The 19,997-nt window shown below is 39.9% G+C and overlaps 1 protein-coding gene across 3 annotated transcripts in view; it reads right to left on the bottom strand.

The window, feature by feature from the left end:
* The window catches only part of ubr2 (ubiquitin protein ligase E3 component n-recognin 2), a 144,402-nt gene that overhangs the window by 90,299 nt on the left and 34,106 nt on the right, over positions 1-19,997 (bottom strand). For 2 of the 3 annotated variants that reach the window (XM_072580703.1, XM_072580701.1), the window contains 5 exons: positions 17,719-17,826; positions 15,303-15,391; positions 12,169-12,267; positions 9,430-9,596; positions 7,890-7,989 (listed from right to left, as the gene is read on the bottom strand). In XM_072580703.1, the coding sequence (XP_072436804.1) occupies positions 7,890-7,989; positions 9,430-9,596; positions 12,169-12,267; positions 15,303-15,391; positions 17,719-17,826 (563 nt within the window). Of the gene's footprint in view, positions 1-7,889; positions 7,990-9,429; positions 9,597-12,001; positions 12,101-12,168; positions 12,268-15,302; positions 15,392-17,718; positions 17,827-19,997 lie in introns of all 3 variants that reach the window. The other variant, XM_072580702.1, reaches the window with a different exon arrangement.

A 19,997-nucleotide genomic window follows, 5' to 3' on the forward strand; every position in this document is an offset into this window, starting at 1 on the left:
AATCAAAAATACAACTCCACTTCCCCTCCTTCCAGTACCTCTGTCCTGCCAGAAGCACCTGTACCCTGGCACTTTAAGATGCCAGTCCTGTCCTTCCCTTAGCCATGTTTCTCTAATGGTTCTAACAGCCCAGTCCCGTATACCTATCCATGCTCTGAGTTTGTCGTCCTTACCAGTCAGCGCTCTTGCATTGAAATAAATGCAATCTCATCAAACAGGCATTTCTTGCTCCATGTTGTGTCCCAGCCTGACCTGTCTTTTCAACTTACTAATTCTGATTACTGTATATCCTTTGATCCTCGCATTTGCCTCTTTGCTGTTGAGGATCCCACTCCCCTGCCAATCTAGTTTAAACCCTCCCTTGCAGCACTAGCAAACCGAGTTGTCAAGACATTGGCCCCCGTCCAGTTGAAGTGCAAATTGTCCCTCTTGAACAGGTCACCTCTACCCCAGAAAAGATCCCAATGATCTAAATATCTAAAAGCAATGCCCACTGCACCAAATCTTCAGTCATGCATTCATCTGCCATATGCTCCTGTTCTTACCCTCACTAGCACATGGCACTAGTAATAATGTGAAGCTTATCACCAATGAGGTCCTAGTTTTTAAACATTTTCCGAGCTCTCTATAATGACTCTGCAGGACGTCATCCCTATTTCTACCTACGTCAATCATGCCAACGTGCACAATGACTTCTGGCTACTCACTCTCTCCCTTTAGAACATTCTACAGCCATTCTCAGACATCTTGGACCCTGGCACCTGGGAGGCAAGACACCATCCTGGATTCCCATTTGCGGCCACAGAATCTCCGACCTGTGACTTCCGCTTAACTATTGCGTCTCCTGTCATTAAGGTCCTGATTACCCTTACCCTTTCCCCGTCCCCCAGAGCCAGTCTAGTGCCACTAACCTGACTACTGCTGCTTTCCCCCTGGACGATCATCCATCACCTAAGGATCTGAAATGGTATAACTGTTTGAGTAGAATGGTCACACGGCATTCCTGGACTTTCTGCCCTTCTTGGTAGTCACCCAGCAAATTGCTGCCTGCACCTTAGGTGTGACCACCTCACTAAACTCTTATCTATGAAGTGCTTAGCATCTCAGATAATCCCGAGTGCATCCAGTTCCAGCTCCCTAGCACGGTCTGCCAGAGGCTGTAGCTGGGTGCACTTCCCAGAAATGTAGCCATAAGGGACAATGGAAATCTTCCTGAGCTACTACTTCAACAATTCTTTTTCAATTAATAGCTTACAAACAAAACATTCTCTTTGCTGATTCTTTTTTGCCACGAATACAAATGAAATCCTTGGAGTCTGCTCCACCATTCAATTGGAATATGGCTAATCCTCTATCTCAAGGCCATATTTGTGCTTTTTCATGGTGCTTGAAGCCTTTAAAATCTAAAAAAAAACAAAAAAATCATTCTCTTTCTTGAGTATATTCAGTGAGTTTGCCTCCACAGTGGTAGAGGATTCCAGAGTCATTACCCTTCGAGTTAAGAAATGTTTCCTAAATGTTCAAAATAGACTATCCTGTATTCCTGGTTCTAAACTCACCACAAGGGAGTACATCTTCTCTGCCCTGTTAAAACTTTGCACCTTTTAATCATCCTTTTAAACTTGAGTTAATACAGGTGCAGTCAAACCAATTTGCCCTCACAGAACTGTCCAAACATCCCCACTGTCAGCCTACTGAACCTCCACAGCACTCCCTTTATGGTAAGTATATTCTTTCTTTAGGTAGAGACCAAAACTGCCAGCTACACTCAGCTGTGGACTCACTAAGTCCCTGCATAACTGATGAAGGGCTTTTGCCCGAAACGTTGATTTCGCTGCTCGTTGGATGCTGCCTGAACTGCTGTGCTCTTCCAGCACCACTAATCCAGTATTTGATTTTCAGCATCTGCAGTCATTGTTTTTACCCTGCAATAAAGACATGGCTACTTCTGGGAACTCAAATCCTCTTTCAATAAAAGTCAATTAACTATTTGTTTTCTTAATTACTTGTTGCACCTGCTGGTCTACTTTCATTGACTGGTATACAAGAACACCCAAATCCCTTTGTATATCCATACTTAATATATCACTATTTAAATTATACTCCTCCTCTGTTTTTCACACCACACAGTTTAACAATTTAGCCATATTGTACTGCATCTGCCTTGTGTTTTCCCACTCACTCAACTTGTCAAAGTCACCAAAAAGTCTTCTTGTATCCTTCACACAGCTCACAATCATGCACAATTTTCTATTGTCAGCAACTTCAAAATGTTGAATCCGGTTCCCTCATTAGGTCATTTGTACATATTGTAAATAGATGGAATTCAAGCACTTATCCTTGTGGTTCTCCAGTAGTTTTTACCTGCCACTTGAAAAAGGTTCTACTTGTTCCCACTCTCAGTTTCATGTCTGTCAACCAATTCTCAACCCACGTCAATATATTAACCCCAACCCCATATGCTCTATGTCTAATCTTTTATGAGAGAACACATTAAAAGTCTTGCAAAAATCAAAATACAAAACATTCACTGGTTCTCTCTTATCCATTCTCTTAGTTAAAAACTTCAACAAACTTATGAAACATGATTTGCCTTTCATAAATCCTTGCTGGCTTCAGCCAATCCCATTAATGTTTTCCAAATGTTCTGTTAACTCATCTTTAATAATAATCTCCACCATTTTCCCCACTCCTGATGTTAGACCAACGACTCTGCAGTGCTGTTTTTTTCTCTCCATCCCTTTTGGGGGAGGGGGAGGTTTCATGGTACTATCGCAAGAGAATTAGCTGATGTTCTTGAGACCCAGATGCAAGTCCCACCATGGCATCTGATGAAATTTGAATTGAATTAAAAAATCTGGGAGTATGTATTTAATGATAACTATGAAACCATCATTGTTTGTTGAAAAAAACCCACCCGACTCACTAATGTCCTTCAGGGAAGGAAATCTGCCATCCTCATCTTGTCTGGCCTATATGTGAATGCAGACCGAGTCAGATAGTTGACTCTCAACTGTCCTCTGAAAAGACCTAAGATCTGGAATAGCTAACAGCAGAAACAGCCCTGTCGAACCTGCAAGAACCAACTGTACCTCCTTACTAATACTGAGACAGCTGTCGTACAGCCGAGTCAAGTAACTAGATATCCTAAACTAATCTAGTCCCATTTATTAGCACTCGGCCCATATCCCTCCAAACCTTTCTTATTCATATACCAATCCAGATGCCTTTTAAATGTTGCAACTGTACCAGTCTCCACCACTTCCTCTGGCAGTTCTTTCTATACACGCACCACCCTCTGTATGAAAATGTTGCCTCTTAGGTCTCTTTTATATCTTTCCCCTCTCACCCTAAACCTATACCCTCTAGTTCTGGACTCCACCACCCAAGGAGAAAGACCTTGTCTATTACCTTATCCATGTCCCTCATGATTTTATAAACCTCGCTAAGATCACCCCTTAGCCTCTGACACTCCAGGGAAAACAGCCCCAGCCTCTTCAGCCTCTCCCTGTAGCTCAAACCCTCCGAGATTCTTGTAAACGCTTTTAAGTTTCACACGATCCTTCCTGTTGGAGGGAGACCAAAAATACAGACTTTTGGAATATGGTGTAAGGGATGATTTCATGAGTGTGACTATGTCCCAGATACCACCATCAGTATCCCTGGATATTAACTGTCCACCAGCAGAGGTGGCGGCACAGTGGTATACAGTCGAGAGGGAGCTGCCCTGGGAGTCTCAGCATTGACTCTGGACCTCATGAAGTTTCGAGGCTCCAGGTTAAACATGGGGAAGGAAACATCCTGTTGATTACGACATACCACCATCCCTTGCCTTATGAATCAGTACTCCATGTTAAACAACAATTGAAAGAAGCACTGATGTCACAAAATCGGTGGGGGATTTCAATCTTCATTACAAGGCAGCAGTACTATTGATCAAGCGGGTTGGGTCCAAAAGGACATAGTTGCTACACTGGGTCTGTGGCAAGTGGTGAGTAGTCACATGAGGGGAAAAAACATACTTGACCTCATCCTTATCAATCTCCAGACTACAATTGTGTCTATCCATGAAGTCTAAGAGTGACCACCACACAGTCCTTATAGAGGCAAATTCAACCTTCACATTGAGATTACCCTCCATTGTGTTCTATGGTGCTGTCACTGTTCAAAATGGGACAAACTTCAAATACCCCAAGCAACTCAAGACTGAACATCCATCAGGCGCTGTGGCCATCAACAGAAGCAGCACTGTATTCCAGCACCATCTGCAACTTCATGCCCCAGCATGTTCCCCACTCTTCCAATACCATCAAGCCAGGGATGAACCTTGGTTGAATGGAGTGTGCAGGAGGCCATGCCAGGAGCAGCACTTTTAGGCATTCATAAAAATGAGGTGTCAACCTGGTGCAAATATTGAACGTGACTCGATGCATGATAAACAGCATAACAAACAAATGATAAACAGAGCATGCGATCTAATAACCAATGGATCAGATCTAAGCTTTGTAGTCCTATTGCATCCTGTAGAGAATAGAGGTGGACAATTAAACCAACAGCACAGTGGCTCAGTGGTTAGCAGTGCTGCCTCACAGCGCCAGGGACCCAGGTTCGATTCCAAACTCAGGCAGCTGTCTATGTGGAGTTTGCACATTCTCCCTGTGTCTGATTGGGTTTTCTTGGGCTGGTCCGGTTTCCTCCTACAATCCAAAGCTGTGTAGATCAGGTGAATTGGCCAAGCTAAATTGTCCATAGTGTTCAAGGATGTGTAGGTTTGGTGCATTAGTCAGGAATAAATGTAGAGGAATGGGTCTGGGTGGGTTATTCTGAGGGTCGGTGTGGACTTGTCGAGCCGAAGGGCCTGTTTCCACACTGTAGGGAATCTAATCTAATCTAAACAATTCACTCAAGTAGTCAGGTCCACAAATATCTCCATCCTGAATAATGGAAGAGTCCAACACATCAGTGCAAAACATAAGGCTGAAGTATTCACAGCTATCTTCATCCAGAAATGCCAAGTGGATTCACCTCAGCCTTCTTCAGTGGTCCCCAGCATCACAAATACTGGTCTTCGTTCTATATAATATCAAGAAACAGCTGGAGGCAGTGGACACGGCAAAGGCCATGGGTCCTGAAAACATGTCAGCAGCGGTAGAGGCCATAATCCAGAACTTGCTGTTCCCCTAGCCAAACCATTCCAGTAGAGTTACAATATTAGCACGTACCCAACGTGGGACACCGAGCAGCTATGCCCTAGATGTAAAAAGCAGAACAAATCCAACCTGGCCAATTACAACTCCATTAGTCGGCTCTTAATCATCAGTCAAGTGATAGAAGATGTCATTAACAGTACTTTCAATAGCACTCACTCAGCAGTAACTTGCTCAGAGCCACCCAGCACCAGATCTCATAACAGCTTTGGTTCATACATCAACAAAAGGAACTAAATTCCAGAGGTGAGTTGAGAATGACAGCTTTTGACATCAAGGCTGCATTTAATCATGTGTGGCATTATGGAGCCCTCACAAAATTGGAATCAATGGGTGTCAGGGGTAAACTCGCCACTGGTTGCATCATACCTGGCACATCGTAAGATGATTGGGCTTGCTGGAAGTTAATCATCTCAGCTCCAGGACAACTCTGTAGGAGTTTCTCAGAGTAGTGCCTGAGGCCTAACCACCTTCAGTTGCTTCATCAGTGACTTTCCCTCCATCATAAGGTCAGAAGTGGGGATTTTTGCAAATGATTGTCCAATGTTCAGTTCCATTCGTGACTCCTCAGATACTGAAGCAGATATTAATGCAACAAGGTATGGACAATTCCAGGCTTAGGTTGACACTTGGCAAGAAACATGGCACACAAATGCCAGTGTAAATGAAGAATGAGATCACCATGCCTTTGTGGCATGTCTCCGTAATTCCTTTTTTTTAATGGTACACTCAGATTTGATCACTATTAAGGACATGTACACCATTCTCACCAGTTACTTTGTGATATTAAAAAAAGATAGTTCTGCCCTCTCAAGCACATATAAAATATCAAGGAGCACTAACTAGAATACAAAGTGTTTAGCTGCAAGCCCTAGTCGGTGGTCATCATTCAATCAATATCATTATGAGATCATTGGCCTATTATTCCTACAATACAATTGTGATGTAAAGTTCCAAAGAACTTAATTGACTGAAACACGTTTTGTGATATCCTGAAGTGAAAGACTCCAATTATTGCTCTCTTTATTTAGTCTCCCAGAATAAGGATATCATTCGCCATTCATCACCGGTATTCCTTTTAATTATATTCCCTGCACTCAAGTCATTTTGGGGACATGCTAAGCTCATTCAATTTCAAGATAACAAACTATTGATGTTACAAGATTCACATACAGATAATCCCCTTTCCAATGATTCCAAAGCAATCTATGCTCAAATCCCCAGGAGGTAAGGAAAACTGACTGAAATGTCTCTTTTTGCAAAAGTTGTCTCTTAAGCTAGCTCGTGGAATAAAATTCTTCTCTTTGACACTTCGCTCACAAGGACTGACTTTTAAATGTACACAAATTTAACATAGGTGAAGACGGAAATATGTGTCCATCAATGTCATAAATAAAACTTCCAGCTACATAATGTATGCCAAATCCTTATTATCCGCAGGAACAGGAACATGAATGTCTCACGGTTCATGTTATAACAGGAATCTCCTATCGAATCAAAAAATATGCAATCCACTGGGACCTGTCAATTCAGGGGGAGAAAAAAAAAACCAGGGCTGGGGCTGATTTGGAGAGTAACCAGATCCATGGATAGTCAGTGTATAATCCTTTGCTCATGATTTATTACGCACTGTTATGGATTCATATCGCATGGTTTCTCCTATCTCATGCATATAAATCATGTATTTTGAACAAAGTGTCTATATTGGATATTAGATTACTTACTTACAACGTGGAAACAGGCCATTTGGCCCAACAAGTCCACACCGACCCGCCGAAGCACAACCCACCCAGACCCATTCCCCTACATTTACCCCTTCACCTAACACTACGGGCAATTTAGCATGGCCAATTCACCTAACCTGCACATTTTTGGACTGTTGGAGGAAACCAGAGCACCCGGAGAAAACCCATGCAGACACGGGGAGAATGTGCAAACTCCACACAGACAGTCGCCTGAGGTGGGAACTGAACCCGGGTCTCTGGCAGTGAGGCAGCAGTGCTAACCACTGTGCCACCATGCCCCCTAAGTTGAGTCTTTCTGTCTTTAAAGCTTATCCATCTCCCCAAAATACCTCCTCTCTTCAAAACCATAGTAACTTGTTTTTTTAAAACAAGTTTGATAATTTTGTACATAGTCAGAGATCAGGGGAAATTGCCTTCAACTTCCTATTGACCCCGCAAAGGAAACAGATTAAAAGCCCAAATGATGACATGCACTTCAAAAGTTACTCTGTAGTGTTGTTTAAATAGATTTGCTGAAGCAATGAAAGTGCAATCATCACTGAAAAAAATAAGTCTTTCCATAAAATATTAAGTCCACAGACTGGGGTGCAGGTATGGAATGAGCTGCCACAAGTAGTGGTGGAGGCTGGTACAATTGCAACATTCAAAAGGCATCTGGACAGGTATGAGTAGAAAGAGTTTATAGTGATATGGGCTAGTGCTGGCAAATAGGATTAGATTAGGTTAGGATATCTGGTCAGCATGGCTATGTTGGACCAAAGGGTCTGTTTCTGTGCTATACATCTCTATGATTTTAAGTGTATGTGCTAAGGAAATGTAATACTAATATTAACACACAAAGAGCATTTGGATCAAAATAAAATTATTTCTTTTTGGAACAAATCACCTGTTATTGTCCTGACATTCTTATTTTCTGAAGTGAAAATCTGAAACCAACCTGCATGCGTTTTAACAACTGCAAGAAGACCCCGAAACCTTCAAGAAATTTCTCCCTTAGTTTGTCTGTCCACTCTATGGGTTTGCTAACCAACACATACCTGTGAAAGAAAGAGCACTCTATTGAAAACAGAATTTTTAAAAATTCTTCTGTTTATATTGTAGAAGAATTACCACGTAGTACCAAAGTCAAATCTAAGAAGAAATAATTGCAGTCTTCACATGACCAATTAAGTGTTGATTTAAAAAAAATGTTTTGAAAAGGCTGCACTGCACATTTGAGGGAGGAATACTAACTATAATTCCTGGATAATGCCATTTCTTTCTCCGCAATATAAAACATCTACCTTGACTTCACTTCCAAACAGAAGAAACTCCGCAAATGCACAACTTCTGTGCTCACTGAATTGCCAGTTGAAACTACATAATTCCAGTGCAGTGGTTCATCACTCTGCATCACTCCATATCCCCAAACCAACTATACTATTTCTGTACCCATCAGTCACTCCATTTTTACTAACAATTTTCCTCCTTTTATTTTCATTTGAGAATGTACTTGAGAAAACCATGACACTGATAGACAATCACTTAAGACTAAATAAAATGAAGACATGGTCAACTGACATGTCAAGGTTAATTCATGAACAACTTAGGTACAAAAAAATCCTAACATCTTATAATTGCACAAATCAAAACCATTGACAAAAACAATGAATCCAGGTAAAAAGAGACTACTAAAAGAGGCTACCTTTCAATCAGAAATTGATGACTTAAGCATCAGGAATGTTTCAATAAACAAGCACTGATTTCACTGCAGAATGTGAATCACCAACAGTACCAACCATACATCTTGCACATCTTAATATAGGACTTAAGAGCATGATTGGATTGGTCACGTTGCCTGTTTCATTGTCACAGGATTTTGTTGCATGTCTACAGGTCCCACTTTACAGCTAAACCGACTCCAAGGAATTAGATTATTGTGAAGGAAGGCTACTGCCCACGCTCTCTGTTACTTGTACACAACCTCAAGTGCTAAGGATCGAAGACATCTTGACAGCTTTACAAGTACAGACGTTTCTCTGCTTTTGTTCCTTGCCACAAGTCTGCACTATATTATCATCGTGACTAGTCTGCAAACAGTACCAAATATTAAAAAGGATATCTTTCCATGCTACAATGGATTTTGTTTTCCCTTCCAACATCTTCCTTCTACAGTGAAGTGGAAGTTTACAGGGATCTCAAGAGAAGTCATGAGGAACTGAAGTGTGGCTGTTATTCAAAGAAAACTTCCAATTAGAAGTTGTCGTGGAGAAAATGTAGAGAATCACTCAGAGACACGGAGAGTTCTTCAAGGAGTAGGTCTTTTATTTGCAAACAAAAAACTGTGACACATCCTGTTCTTTTCCTTTCCATAAAGTCAGCCTCCTTTTCACAAATGAACTATCACTGTGGCCTATCTAGTAAACAAGAAGCAATCAGCAGTCCCTCCAGTCATCCTGACAGAAATACAATTTTTAAAGTTCAACTCTCATACTTACTTGAGATCACCAATGAGACTTTGCACCCTTCTGAATTTGAAGGCTTGTACAGCTGTATACCTTTCAAACTGAAACCTGCCATGAGAACCCCGCTGTCTCATTAGATGCTCCATGAATGTCTGAATTATGGTTGTCATAAGGTTTTCTTCGGTTATCAGCATGCGAGCCTGAAATACAATAACTTAATATAGCAATCATGCTTCTCATGAATTTATGAGTTGAAGGAGAAACATTTAGTGCTGGCCCATCATATCAAAAATGGTTGGCATGCCAAGCCCAAATTTATGAGAAACAGAAGGAATAGACACAGAATTGCTTCGTCAATTGAACGCTCACTTCTGCCTTTTTTAAATCAATCGGAAGATGAGGGCATAACGTGAATGTTGATGGATTAGTAATCCAGTATCCAGGCCTAATGTTCTCAAACATGAGTTCCACCATACCAGAGGGTCAAATGTGAATTCGGTAAAAATCTGAATTTCAAAGATTAGGTAAATGGTCAATTATCACAAATACCTATCTCGTTCACCCATGTCCTTGAGGTAAGGATTTCTGCCGTCCTGACTTGATCTGGTCTGCTTGCGATTTCAGACTGACAGGAATGTGGTTGACTCTTAATTGACCTCTGAAATGGCCTAGCAAGCCACATAGTTAAAGGATGACCAAAAAATGCTCGGCCAGCTAGCAAAGCCCATATCCCCTGGATTAACAAAAATATAGTTGTGGCAGAAACATGAACCAAAATCTTCAACAAATGGTGTGAATACAGGTGATAAAGACATGAGGAAATCAATTTGCAATGTATTATTAGAGGTAGTTAAGATTTGACAAAGATACTGTCAATTACACAAACGCACATTTTTCAACTTCATGGGCAAAGAAATACACAAAGGTTATGCCGTACATGGATTGGTCAAGAATCAAAGGGCAGCCTTTTACATGAAGAATAATATGGCAAGGTATAAAATAAAATAAAAAATACCAATATATCAAAATGTAATCATGTAATGGAATACAAATTCCACTTTCTTGCATTTTCTCTATAATCCTTAATTCCCTTCCTGAATATACATCTGTCTACCTCAGCCATGAATATACTTAAATGACAGGCAAAAATAGAGCAAATCAAAACCTTGCTATCTGTAGTGGCTAAGGCCTGGACTTCCAAAGGAATGCAATACGCGCTTATACTGCTCTAATGCAGCTCTCCTATCTATGGCAAAGAATTACACTGTCAGTTAATGGGAAAAAAATCCATTTAGGGTCAACTTCGCAGGTGTATTGATCTTTGGATAACGAGGATTGAGTGTACAACAAAACCTACATAGTTTAGAGGTAATTTTCAACTTATTCACACAAGAAGTCATTAGCAAACATAAAAAACATAGATGGGCAGTGGAAGGACGTATTCATCCCATTAATTTGTCTGGTTTTAAACCCATTGCACAAATCAACAGGAGTAGGGAAAAGGCCATTCAGGTTCCCAACATCTCCTTCTCCAATGACTTTACATCAGAGAGACTCAATTTTCAAATCTGTAGCACAAGAAAAACTGTATTTTCATCTTTTGCCACAGAAAAAAAGTCACAGGTAAATGATGCAGAATTACATTTCAAGAGTTGCAGAATCACCTGTGATGAATGTGACCAGAAAGCCAGCAAAATCATCCTTATGAGAAAAGATAGACAGAGAAACAGCAAACATGTGCGGTTAAGTGCCACAGTGCAACATTAGCACTCTCATGCAATGCTTTCTCAAACAATGTTTTAAGCTGAGCTAGATGCTACAATAGTGCAATTAATAAAAGGCACATCACAGAACATTTAATTCAGCCTGTCAAGCCAGTTTCAAATCAAAATCCATAGGTTGTTCATTATACAGAGAATGCAGTGCTTCATTTCTTTTAGCAATGTTGAGACAGAACAATCAAAATATTGCATGCTGGTACACTATTTGTTTTGCAGTCTGATGCCCAGCATTGAACTGCATTGATATCAGTGGAGAACAATGCGCTTCACAGTAAATTGGTTGCCAAGACTTTCTGGTAGGTTGAGGAATAATTTTCTCAATTGTTGTCAAACTGATATATTTTCACAAGGTTTTTTAAAAGATGGAGGCAATGTTTTGCAATGAAGCTTGTTTTTCTGTTCATAGTTGATTCTCTTTAAGATACTGAATCATTTGTACAGAGTCATTGTTAAACTTCTGTACCTTGTCTAGGCAGCTGTTCTTCAAGTCTGAACACAATGATCACTAACACACTGGGACATATGTGAAACAACATCAATCCTTTCTTCATCTAATTAATTTATACAGAAATGGCTCGTGAGCGATCATCAGTACACGTCTTCCTTGGCAGTTTTCACCTGCAAATATTAAATCCTGATATCTATGACCAACCTAAGATCAACTTGAACTGCATTGACCAAATGTAAACCTGGAACTTGGCTAACCTCAAAGGTTCAGAACTGTCCTTAACCTGATGATTCATTGAGAACCAACAGAGAAAACTAATTTTTAATAAGTGTGACCAAAACATCACATCTTGAATCAGACTTGAATGACTACTCACCAAGGAAGGTACTGTGAAAATTTGCACTGAAAGGTCAGTAACCGAGAACTCTCTGTCGTGGTCATCATTCACATAGTCAGTCTGCAACCTCTCATAGTTCTAATGAAAAGGCAGAGAAGAAGCAAGGAGGTGGACAAAAGAAGTGAATAAAAACACATTGTACTCACCAATGTTGGAACAGTGAAGAGCTGGACAGAGAGAGCAGTCACTGACACTACCCGCTCATGATCATCCTCCATAAAATCTCTCTGCAACTGCGGGTAATTCTAAACAACAAGATAAATTCACCTGCAGGTCATGTCCAGGCTGTCCTCAGAATTAAATATTGATTCTATTTCTAATTATCAAGTTTTACATGCCTAAAAAGGATAGAGTGGCAAATATCCTCTATAAAATTTTCATTAGAAGTAGCAAAGCAAGTAAAGCAAAGTGCACTTCCGAGAACAAAATAACAGAGTGCAAAATCATGAAATTTAAGCAAGTGCCTCACTTGCAATTATTTCTGCATTTGCAACCATTTTTTATAGGTCTTAATTTCAAAACAAGTTTTATTAATTTAACAAACGTGCATCCATTCAGAGAGTATGCTTTTTTGAATTGGTATATGGGGAGGTTTGCCTCAAAATATCACTTCTGGGAGACAATCAACTCATTAGCCAGAGTCAACGCCAAGCAGTCAAGTCAGACTTTGCATGCGAGAATGCAAATTTAAACAGAACACCACTAATTTCTGTACTTTCTCACACCAGTGAATCTTGTGACCCAAGTGAGACAACCAACCTGTCAGGAGCTTTGTGCTGATCCTTTGAGAAACTGGATTACCAAAAAACTTGTACTAGACTACAAAGGCCAAAGACTAGATTAGAGTGGTGCTGGAAAAGCACAGCAAATCAGGCACCATCCGAGGAGCAGGAAAATCGCATTTCGGGCAAAAGCCCTTAATCAGGTTTTTGCCCGAAACGTCGATTTTCCTGCTTCTCAGATGCTGCCTGACGTGCTGTGCTTTTCCAGCACCACTCTAATCTAGATTCTGGTTTCCAGCATCTGCAGTCCTTGTTTTTACCTACAAAGGCCCAAGAGTCAGGAGACAGTTCTTTCATTCCATCAAAATTGCTGATCTCAAACTCAAGTCCAAAAGATGAAAGTATAGGGTAATGAACTGGTATGACACCTGAAACATCCTATATAGAACATAGAACATAGAACAATACAGCACAGAACAGGCCCTTCGGCCCACGATGTTGTGCCGAACTTCTAACCTAGATTAAGCACCCATCCATGTACCCATCCAAATGCCGCTTAAAGGTCGCCAATGATTCTGACTCTACCACTCCCTCGGGCAGCGCATTCCATGCCCCTACCACTCTCTGGGTAAAGAACCCACCCCTGACATCTCCCCTATACCTTCCACCCTTCACCTTAAATTTATGTCCCCTCTGTTGTACCCGGGGAAAAAGTTTCTGACTGTCTACTCTATCTATTCCTCTGATCATCTTATAAACCTCTATCAAGTCACCCCTCATCCTTCGCCGTTCCAATGAGAAAAGGCCGAGAACTCTCAACCTATTCTCATATGACCTATTCTCCATTCCAGGCAACATCCTGGTAAATCTCCTCTGCACCCTCTCCAAAGCTTCCACATCTTTCCTAAAGTGAGGGGACCAGAACTGCACACAGTACTCCAACTGTGGCCTAACCAAAGTCCTGTACAGCTGCAACATCACTTCACGACTCTTGAATTCAATCCCTCTGCTAATGAACGATAATACTCCATAGGCCTTCTTACAAACTCTATCCACCTGAGTGGCAACTTTCAAAGATCTATGTACATAGACCCCAAGATCCCTCTGTTCCTCCACCTGACTAAGAACCCTACCATTAACCCTGTATTCCGCATTCTTATTTGTTCTTCCAAAATGGACAACCTCACACTTGGCAGGGTTGAACTCCATCTGCCACTCCTCAGCCCAGCTCTGCATCATATCTAAGTCCCTTTGCAAACGACAAATGCCCTCCTCACTGTCCACAATTCCACCTATCTTCGTATCATCTGCAAATTTACTGACCCACCCTTCGACTCCCTCATCTAAGTCATTAATAAAAATTACAAACAGCAGAGGACCCAGAACTGATCCCTGCGGAACTCCACTTGTAACCGGGCTCCAGGCTGAATATTTACCATCTACCACCACTCTCTGACTTCGACCGGTTAGCCAGTTTTCTCTCCAATTGGCCAAATTTCCCTCTATCCCATGCCTCCTGACTTTCTGCATAAGCCTACCATGGGGAACCTTATCAAATGCCTTACTAAAATCCATGTACACTACATCCACTGCTCTACCCTCATCCACATGCTTGGTCACCTCCTCAAAGAATTCAATAAGACTTGTAAGGCAAGACCGACCCTTCACAAATCCGTGCTGGCTGTCCCTAATCAAGCAGTGTCTTTCCAGATACTCTTAAATCCTATCCCTCAGTACCCTTTCCATTACTTTGCCTACCACAGAAGTTAGACTAACTGGCCTGTAATTCCCGGGGTTATCCCTATTCCCTTTTTTGAACAGGGGCACAACATTCGCTACTCTCCAGTCCCCTGGTACCAACCCCATTGCCAGTGAAGACGAGAAGATCATTGCCAACGGTACTGCAATTTCCTCTCTTGCTTCCCACATAATCCTAGGATATATCCTGTCAGGCCCGGGAGACTTGTCTATCCTCAAGTTGTTCAAAATACTTGTAATTCTTTTCAAAAATATGACTCAGCTTCATTTCATTGTGATTTAGAATGCAAATTGTCCAGCAGAAAATCAACTAGTGAAGAACAAAATAAATGGACAATTTGAGACAATCATTAAATTGGAAACACAAAATCTAATCATCGGAACCTGACTCAGCCAGTTGATGTGCAAGTGCATTAATCAAATAATCAAGTGATAAATCACATTTTAACAATCTGCTTCTGTTCCAACTTATGCTAAAGTTCAAATATAGCTTTTGCATTTGAAAACATCATTACAGGAAAGCGTAAAGTGAGAACATCTACTCAATTATTATCATAAAATGATACAAATCTTATTTTTTGAGTACACTCCTTGGAAGTGTATGTAATTTCAACAGTTAAAAAGCTGATGAGCTACTTCAAAAAAAATCTTGTTACAAATTACACAATAACAAAAGGAAGAAAAAAAATGGGTGAACTACACAATGTGAAGACAAATAAGAAGTAAGATTTTCAGCAAATAGATTAAAGCAATCTTTATACAAATCATGATGATACAGTGTAACTCATCGCTGCACTTACTTTTGCAAATCGAACTGCAAATAGCTTTTTGCTTTTCAGATCCATAAGAAGGCTGCTCATAAACAACTGATGATAGATGTTCCTTGCGCCTTTGGATAAAGATTCAATAAATATTTATTCTTCAATCAGCAAGGAGAAAAACATGAAACAACAGTAAGGTAATATTGGGAAATCTTTACTCTGAATACCAGACTAATAAATGGCCTGGTTAAAAGTGATTTTGGCCATCGAAACACCACCTAACTTCACTGATTTAAAACAAGATACCTTAATCTTCTGTCCTCCTAACTCATTTACTGCAGTAGATAGGAATGGAAAACAAACTTAGCAAGTTAGCAATCAAATCATGGATGCTCAGATTCCAATTGCATCAGCTCCCCATTCCATTTCATCCAAATGATAATGCATGATATTTGATTCAAAACTTTTTTGTAGACGATTTGACTGCAGAGACATCATAGGTGAACCTGAACATGTCGTCATTTGGTGAACATGTACTATTTTCCTTTCAAGAATTTAGAAGTACAGTACCGAAGCCATTTTTTTTTTGGAGTTGAAACTAGCCAAATCAGAACAGAATGTGAATTCAGAGTCATACAGCACAGAAATAGACCTGTCGTTCCAACCAGTCCACGCTGAACATAATCTCAAACATTACTCATCCCACCTGTCTGTGGTTGGTCCATATCCCTCTAAACCTATCCTATTCATGGACTTCTCCAAATGTGTTTTAACATTGCAACTGAACCCATATCCACCGCTGGAAATTCACTGCACACACAAACCACTGTGTAAAAAAATTGCCCCTTATGCCTTTTTTAAATCTCTCTGCACTCACCTTAAAAATGCACTTACTATCCTCGAAATCCCCTACCCAATCTATACCCCTCATGACTTTGTAAACTCCTATAAGATCACCCCTCAATCTCCTATGGTCCAGTGAAAAAAGTCTTAGCTTTGTGTATGTGTCTGGCTATCTCAGTGTACGCAGTCTCCTTGTGTAAGAGACAATCTTCTGACCTGAAGACAAACCTAATCTAATAAAACCATCTGTATTTGCTGAGTAGTAACAAATTTGGATGTACCAACTTTGGAGAGGACTGTCACATTTGTGATTTTGTCCTGCCATGATAAACCCAGAATGAAGGAAACTAAGATGGAAATCATTGAAATTATTTTCTGGATAACTCCGTATGACCCATGCTTAGCAGCCAAACAAAAAGATACTGAGAACACAGGCATTGTAAATCAACCTGGTCCCAAGCACAATTTTGATGCTGGTCCATGCATATTTTAGAGCTAATCAAAATATTGTTGCTTTCCCTGAGCATGAACCACATTCTGCATCAAGGGATCTAAGAATCATTGTGCAGCAAAGAAAGTCAAGAAACTGTGAAACTAGACAAGACTTTCCACGCTTTGAGCATGGTAGGAACTCCAACTTTGCTTGGCGTTTTCTGTTCATTATGTCATTTTTCGTCTTCTCAAGCTCAAGGGACAGAGGTTCTTCATTTAACTGGACAACAGAAAAGTACATACAAGTGGTGCATTACACCTTTATGTGGGGGTGGTGATAAGTTTTGAGGAAAAATTATGCAATGCATCATGTGACTCAGACTCAGCAAGTGTGCTGAGGGGAATAAACCAGATCGGACATATGTACAAGTTCTCCTGCTCTATAATGCCACCATCAATTTTTAAGAAATGAAACTCTATTTGTGTTTCCAAATTCTTAGTGTCTTCATGTTTACTCACTAATAAGTACAAGGCAAAGGGAACCAAACAAGCATCAATTGTGGACCACAAAATGTCTCTCTCAAAGGAATACAGATCAACGTCGTATTCAGCCCAGAGGAACAGCTGTTTACTTAGGTTAGAGAGGATTTCACTCACCATCTATCAACTTCTGGAGGGCAACTTTGGTGACAATAGAATCAAGTGCCCTTAAGACTGTTTCATACATAGCTCATGGATTTGCTATTTTCACATGCAGTTTGGTTTAAGTGAAACAAGATGATCCAGTATTTATTATCACAACATTTTGTGTTTTGCATAGCTGTCTTCATCAGGAGTTGTCAGAAGTGGAGGAGAATGTGGAATTGGAAACAAATAGATCAGCCATGATCTTATTGAATGATGGAGCAGGTTCAAAGGCAGACTTCTGCTTTTAATTTATATGTTCTCAATAACTAGTAAATAATCTGACTGTAAGAGAACAACTTGCAAACCATGACAGTATTACTACGAATTTCATCTCCAGTTTGAAAAAATGAAAAGAGAATTGCAAACTAAGGTATTAAACTTAAGCCAGGCAAACGTCAACGAGATGAAAAGTAATTAAGCACCATGCTTCCAATTTGTGTCCAAGTAAGTTTAGTTTAGACATAACTAAAATATATATATAACAAAATATTACCTTTCCAAAGTTTGGAGTCACAGAGCATCAATTTGTCAATGAGGGAAGAATTATCTTCATCTGGTCTTTGTTGTAATCCTACTTCACATAATATTCGCCTTAATCCACCTTTATTTGGGGGAAAAAAAACATTCTAATAAATGCCAGTTGTTAACTTACAGACAAGATGTTGAGAATCATAGTGCTACCTGGCATTGTGTAGTGGCACCAAACACAGTGCTCTCCAGTTGCTTTGCACCACCCCAATTGAGAATCTTTCCCCTTCAAGTGCAAAGCACAAGTTCAATATATGAAGGTCAAATGCAATAACAGGTTAAATTTCAAATGCATTTTACATTTCTGGAGCACAACAAAAGCGAAAAGCTTTCTAGTAAACCCTGAATGAAACAACCAACAAAAGACAAGTCAGCAAAACGACTTTTGTGAAACAAAATTATTATTAAAATAAGACCACTTATCAGATTTTTCACATATATTGTGACAATTTAACTTGTCACTTTATTAACAAATAACCGAAAGAAACTTAGAATCTACACAAAGACTTCTTTACAAATGTCATTCTTGGTCTAAGGGAATCACAGACAACGGTAATATGTATTGTATATGCCTACCTAAATTAAGGTGCTTCCTTAACCAATAATACTTGCACCATGCAATCAGATAGGGAGTTCCAGTATCCAAGCAGAGCAACCCTTTTTGTCAACTGTTAAAATGACGTTACTCGGCTTTTGTTCAGCCTTAATATAGGTTTGTAAAACATATGGACTACACATAATTTTATATTAACTTGTCAGTTAAAGCTATCCAGCATTCAAACATGCCATGTCACTTTCACATACTTTATCAAACCAATTTTCTTCCTTGGCCAATTAAACTCCCTTCCTTTTCTCAAAATGGGAGTTTAAGTTTGGATAATGTTTCAAAAGTTCTGCACAACTATCTGATTTCTCACTTAAGTGGCCAATATTACAATGTATTTGGTTTGTAAACACAAGTTGGTTATTTGAATGTGAAGAAAACCACAACAAAATACAATTTCAACTTCATCCAAAGTCCAGCCATCTGTATTTTCCATCATGTGCTTGTTTCAGATTACAAAACGCAATTTATTTACTAATAAAGCCATATGTAGGAATTCTACTTTACTGAAACCATCAGAAATGATTAATTCAGTCACATTACAGCAAAACAGCTGGACTCACAACAGCAGAACTCTTAAGTGGTTAATTTTATTTTCCAGAAGTTTGGATCGAGAAAGAGCCCAGTACCGTGGAGTCGAGCCATCACAGGGGCGAGTGAGCCCTATGTGGCGGAGAGTGTGGTTCCCCAACATCAGCAGCGGTGGTGAGAACGAGCAGCCCTCAGGTTGAGTTCAGCAAGAACTGGCATCGAGGCCCAGCACAGTCTGTTAGAAGACCTGTAATGGTGAACCTTTTGTTTTTTTTTATCTTCCTAATTTATCCTAAGATTTTGTACACAGGGACCTTGTATCCAAGATGGTGCCATAAGTGGTGACTTTGTAAGCTTTTCACTGCACTCATTTGACACATGACAATAAAACTAATTCTAACTTCTCATGGGTTACAGTTATACAGTACATTAGAAATTCTGCAACCAGTTGCTGTTACCTCAGTAAAAACCAGTCATGTTTCATTTTAGTTTGAAAAATCTGTAAACGCATCTATTTGCTGAAACAATCAAGCCACAAGGCTCACAACTTAAAATCTAAAGAATTTTATGACACAAAAGTTAATTAACATAAAAACTGCTAATTACAGTTTAGCTTAATCTCAATACATTACAAGTAGATAACATATAGATGCTTATGACTGAAAAAAACCTCATGGCAGAAATTTCCTTCCAGATACCCATTTAACTTAAATCCCACAATAACAGAACTTAGACATGTATCAGACTAGCAGATGATTAAGCACTTGACTTGGCTACAGTTTCAAATATTCATGTTGGTTTGAGATTTCTTGGAGTCTTTCACTTTCCCTTCAAATCTCCTCCAATCATCCCACAATTGCAGATTCTCTGTTGAACAAAGAGTGTTGCTCACATTTTAAGCATAGCCAGTTTGGGTTAATACTCCCCTGGTTCTAACAATCTTCATTCCTTGAATTTTACTTTTAAAATTTTCTCTTCTCAGCTCGCTATCTTCCAGGTCTGACCCACTATTAGGACTCCTTTAGTTAACAAAAATATTTAAACTCCTTGAGCCAGCATACAAAGTTTCAAATCAATTTCAACTTTCAACCGAAAGATGTTCTCTTGAC

Source organism: Chiloscyllium punctatum, chromosome 11, assembly GCF_047496795.1.
Source record: "Chiloscyllium punctatum isolate Juve2018m chromosome 11, sChiPun1.3, whole genome shotgun sequence".
Taxonomy (NCBI): Eukaryota; Metazoa; Chordata; class Chondrichthyes; order Orectolobiformes; family Hemiscylliidae; genus Chiloscyllium; species Chiloscyllium punctatum.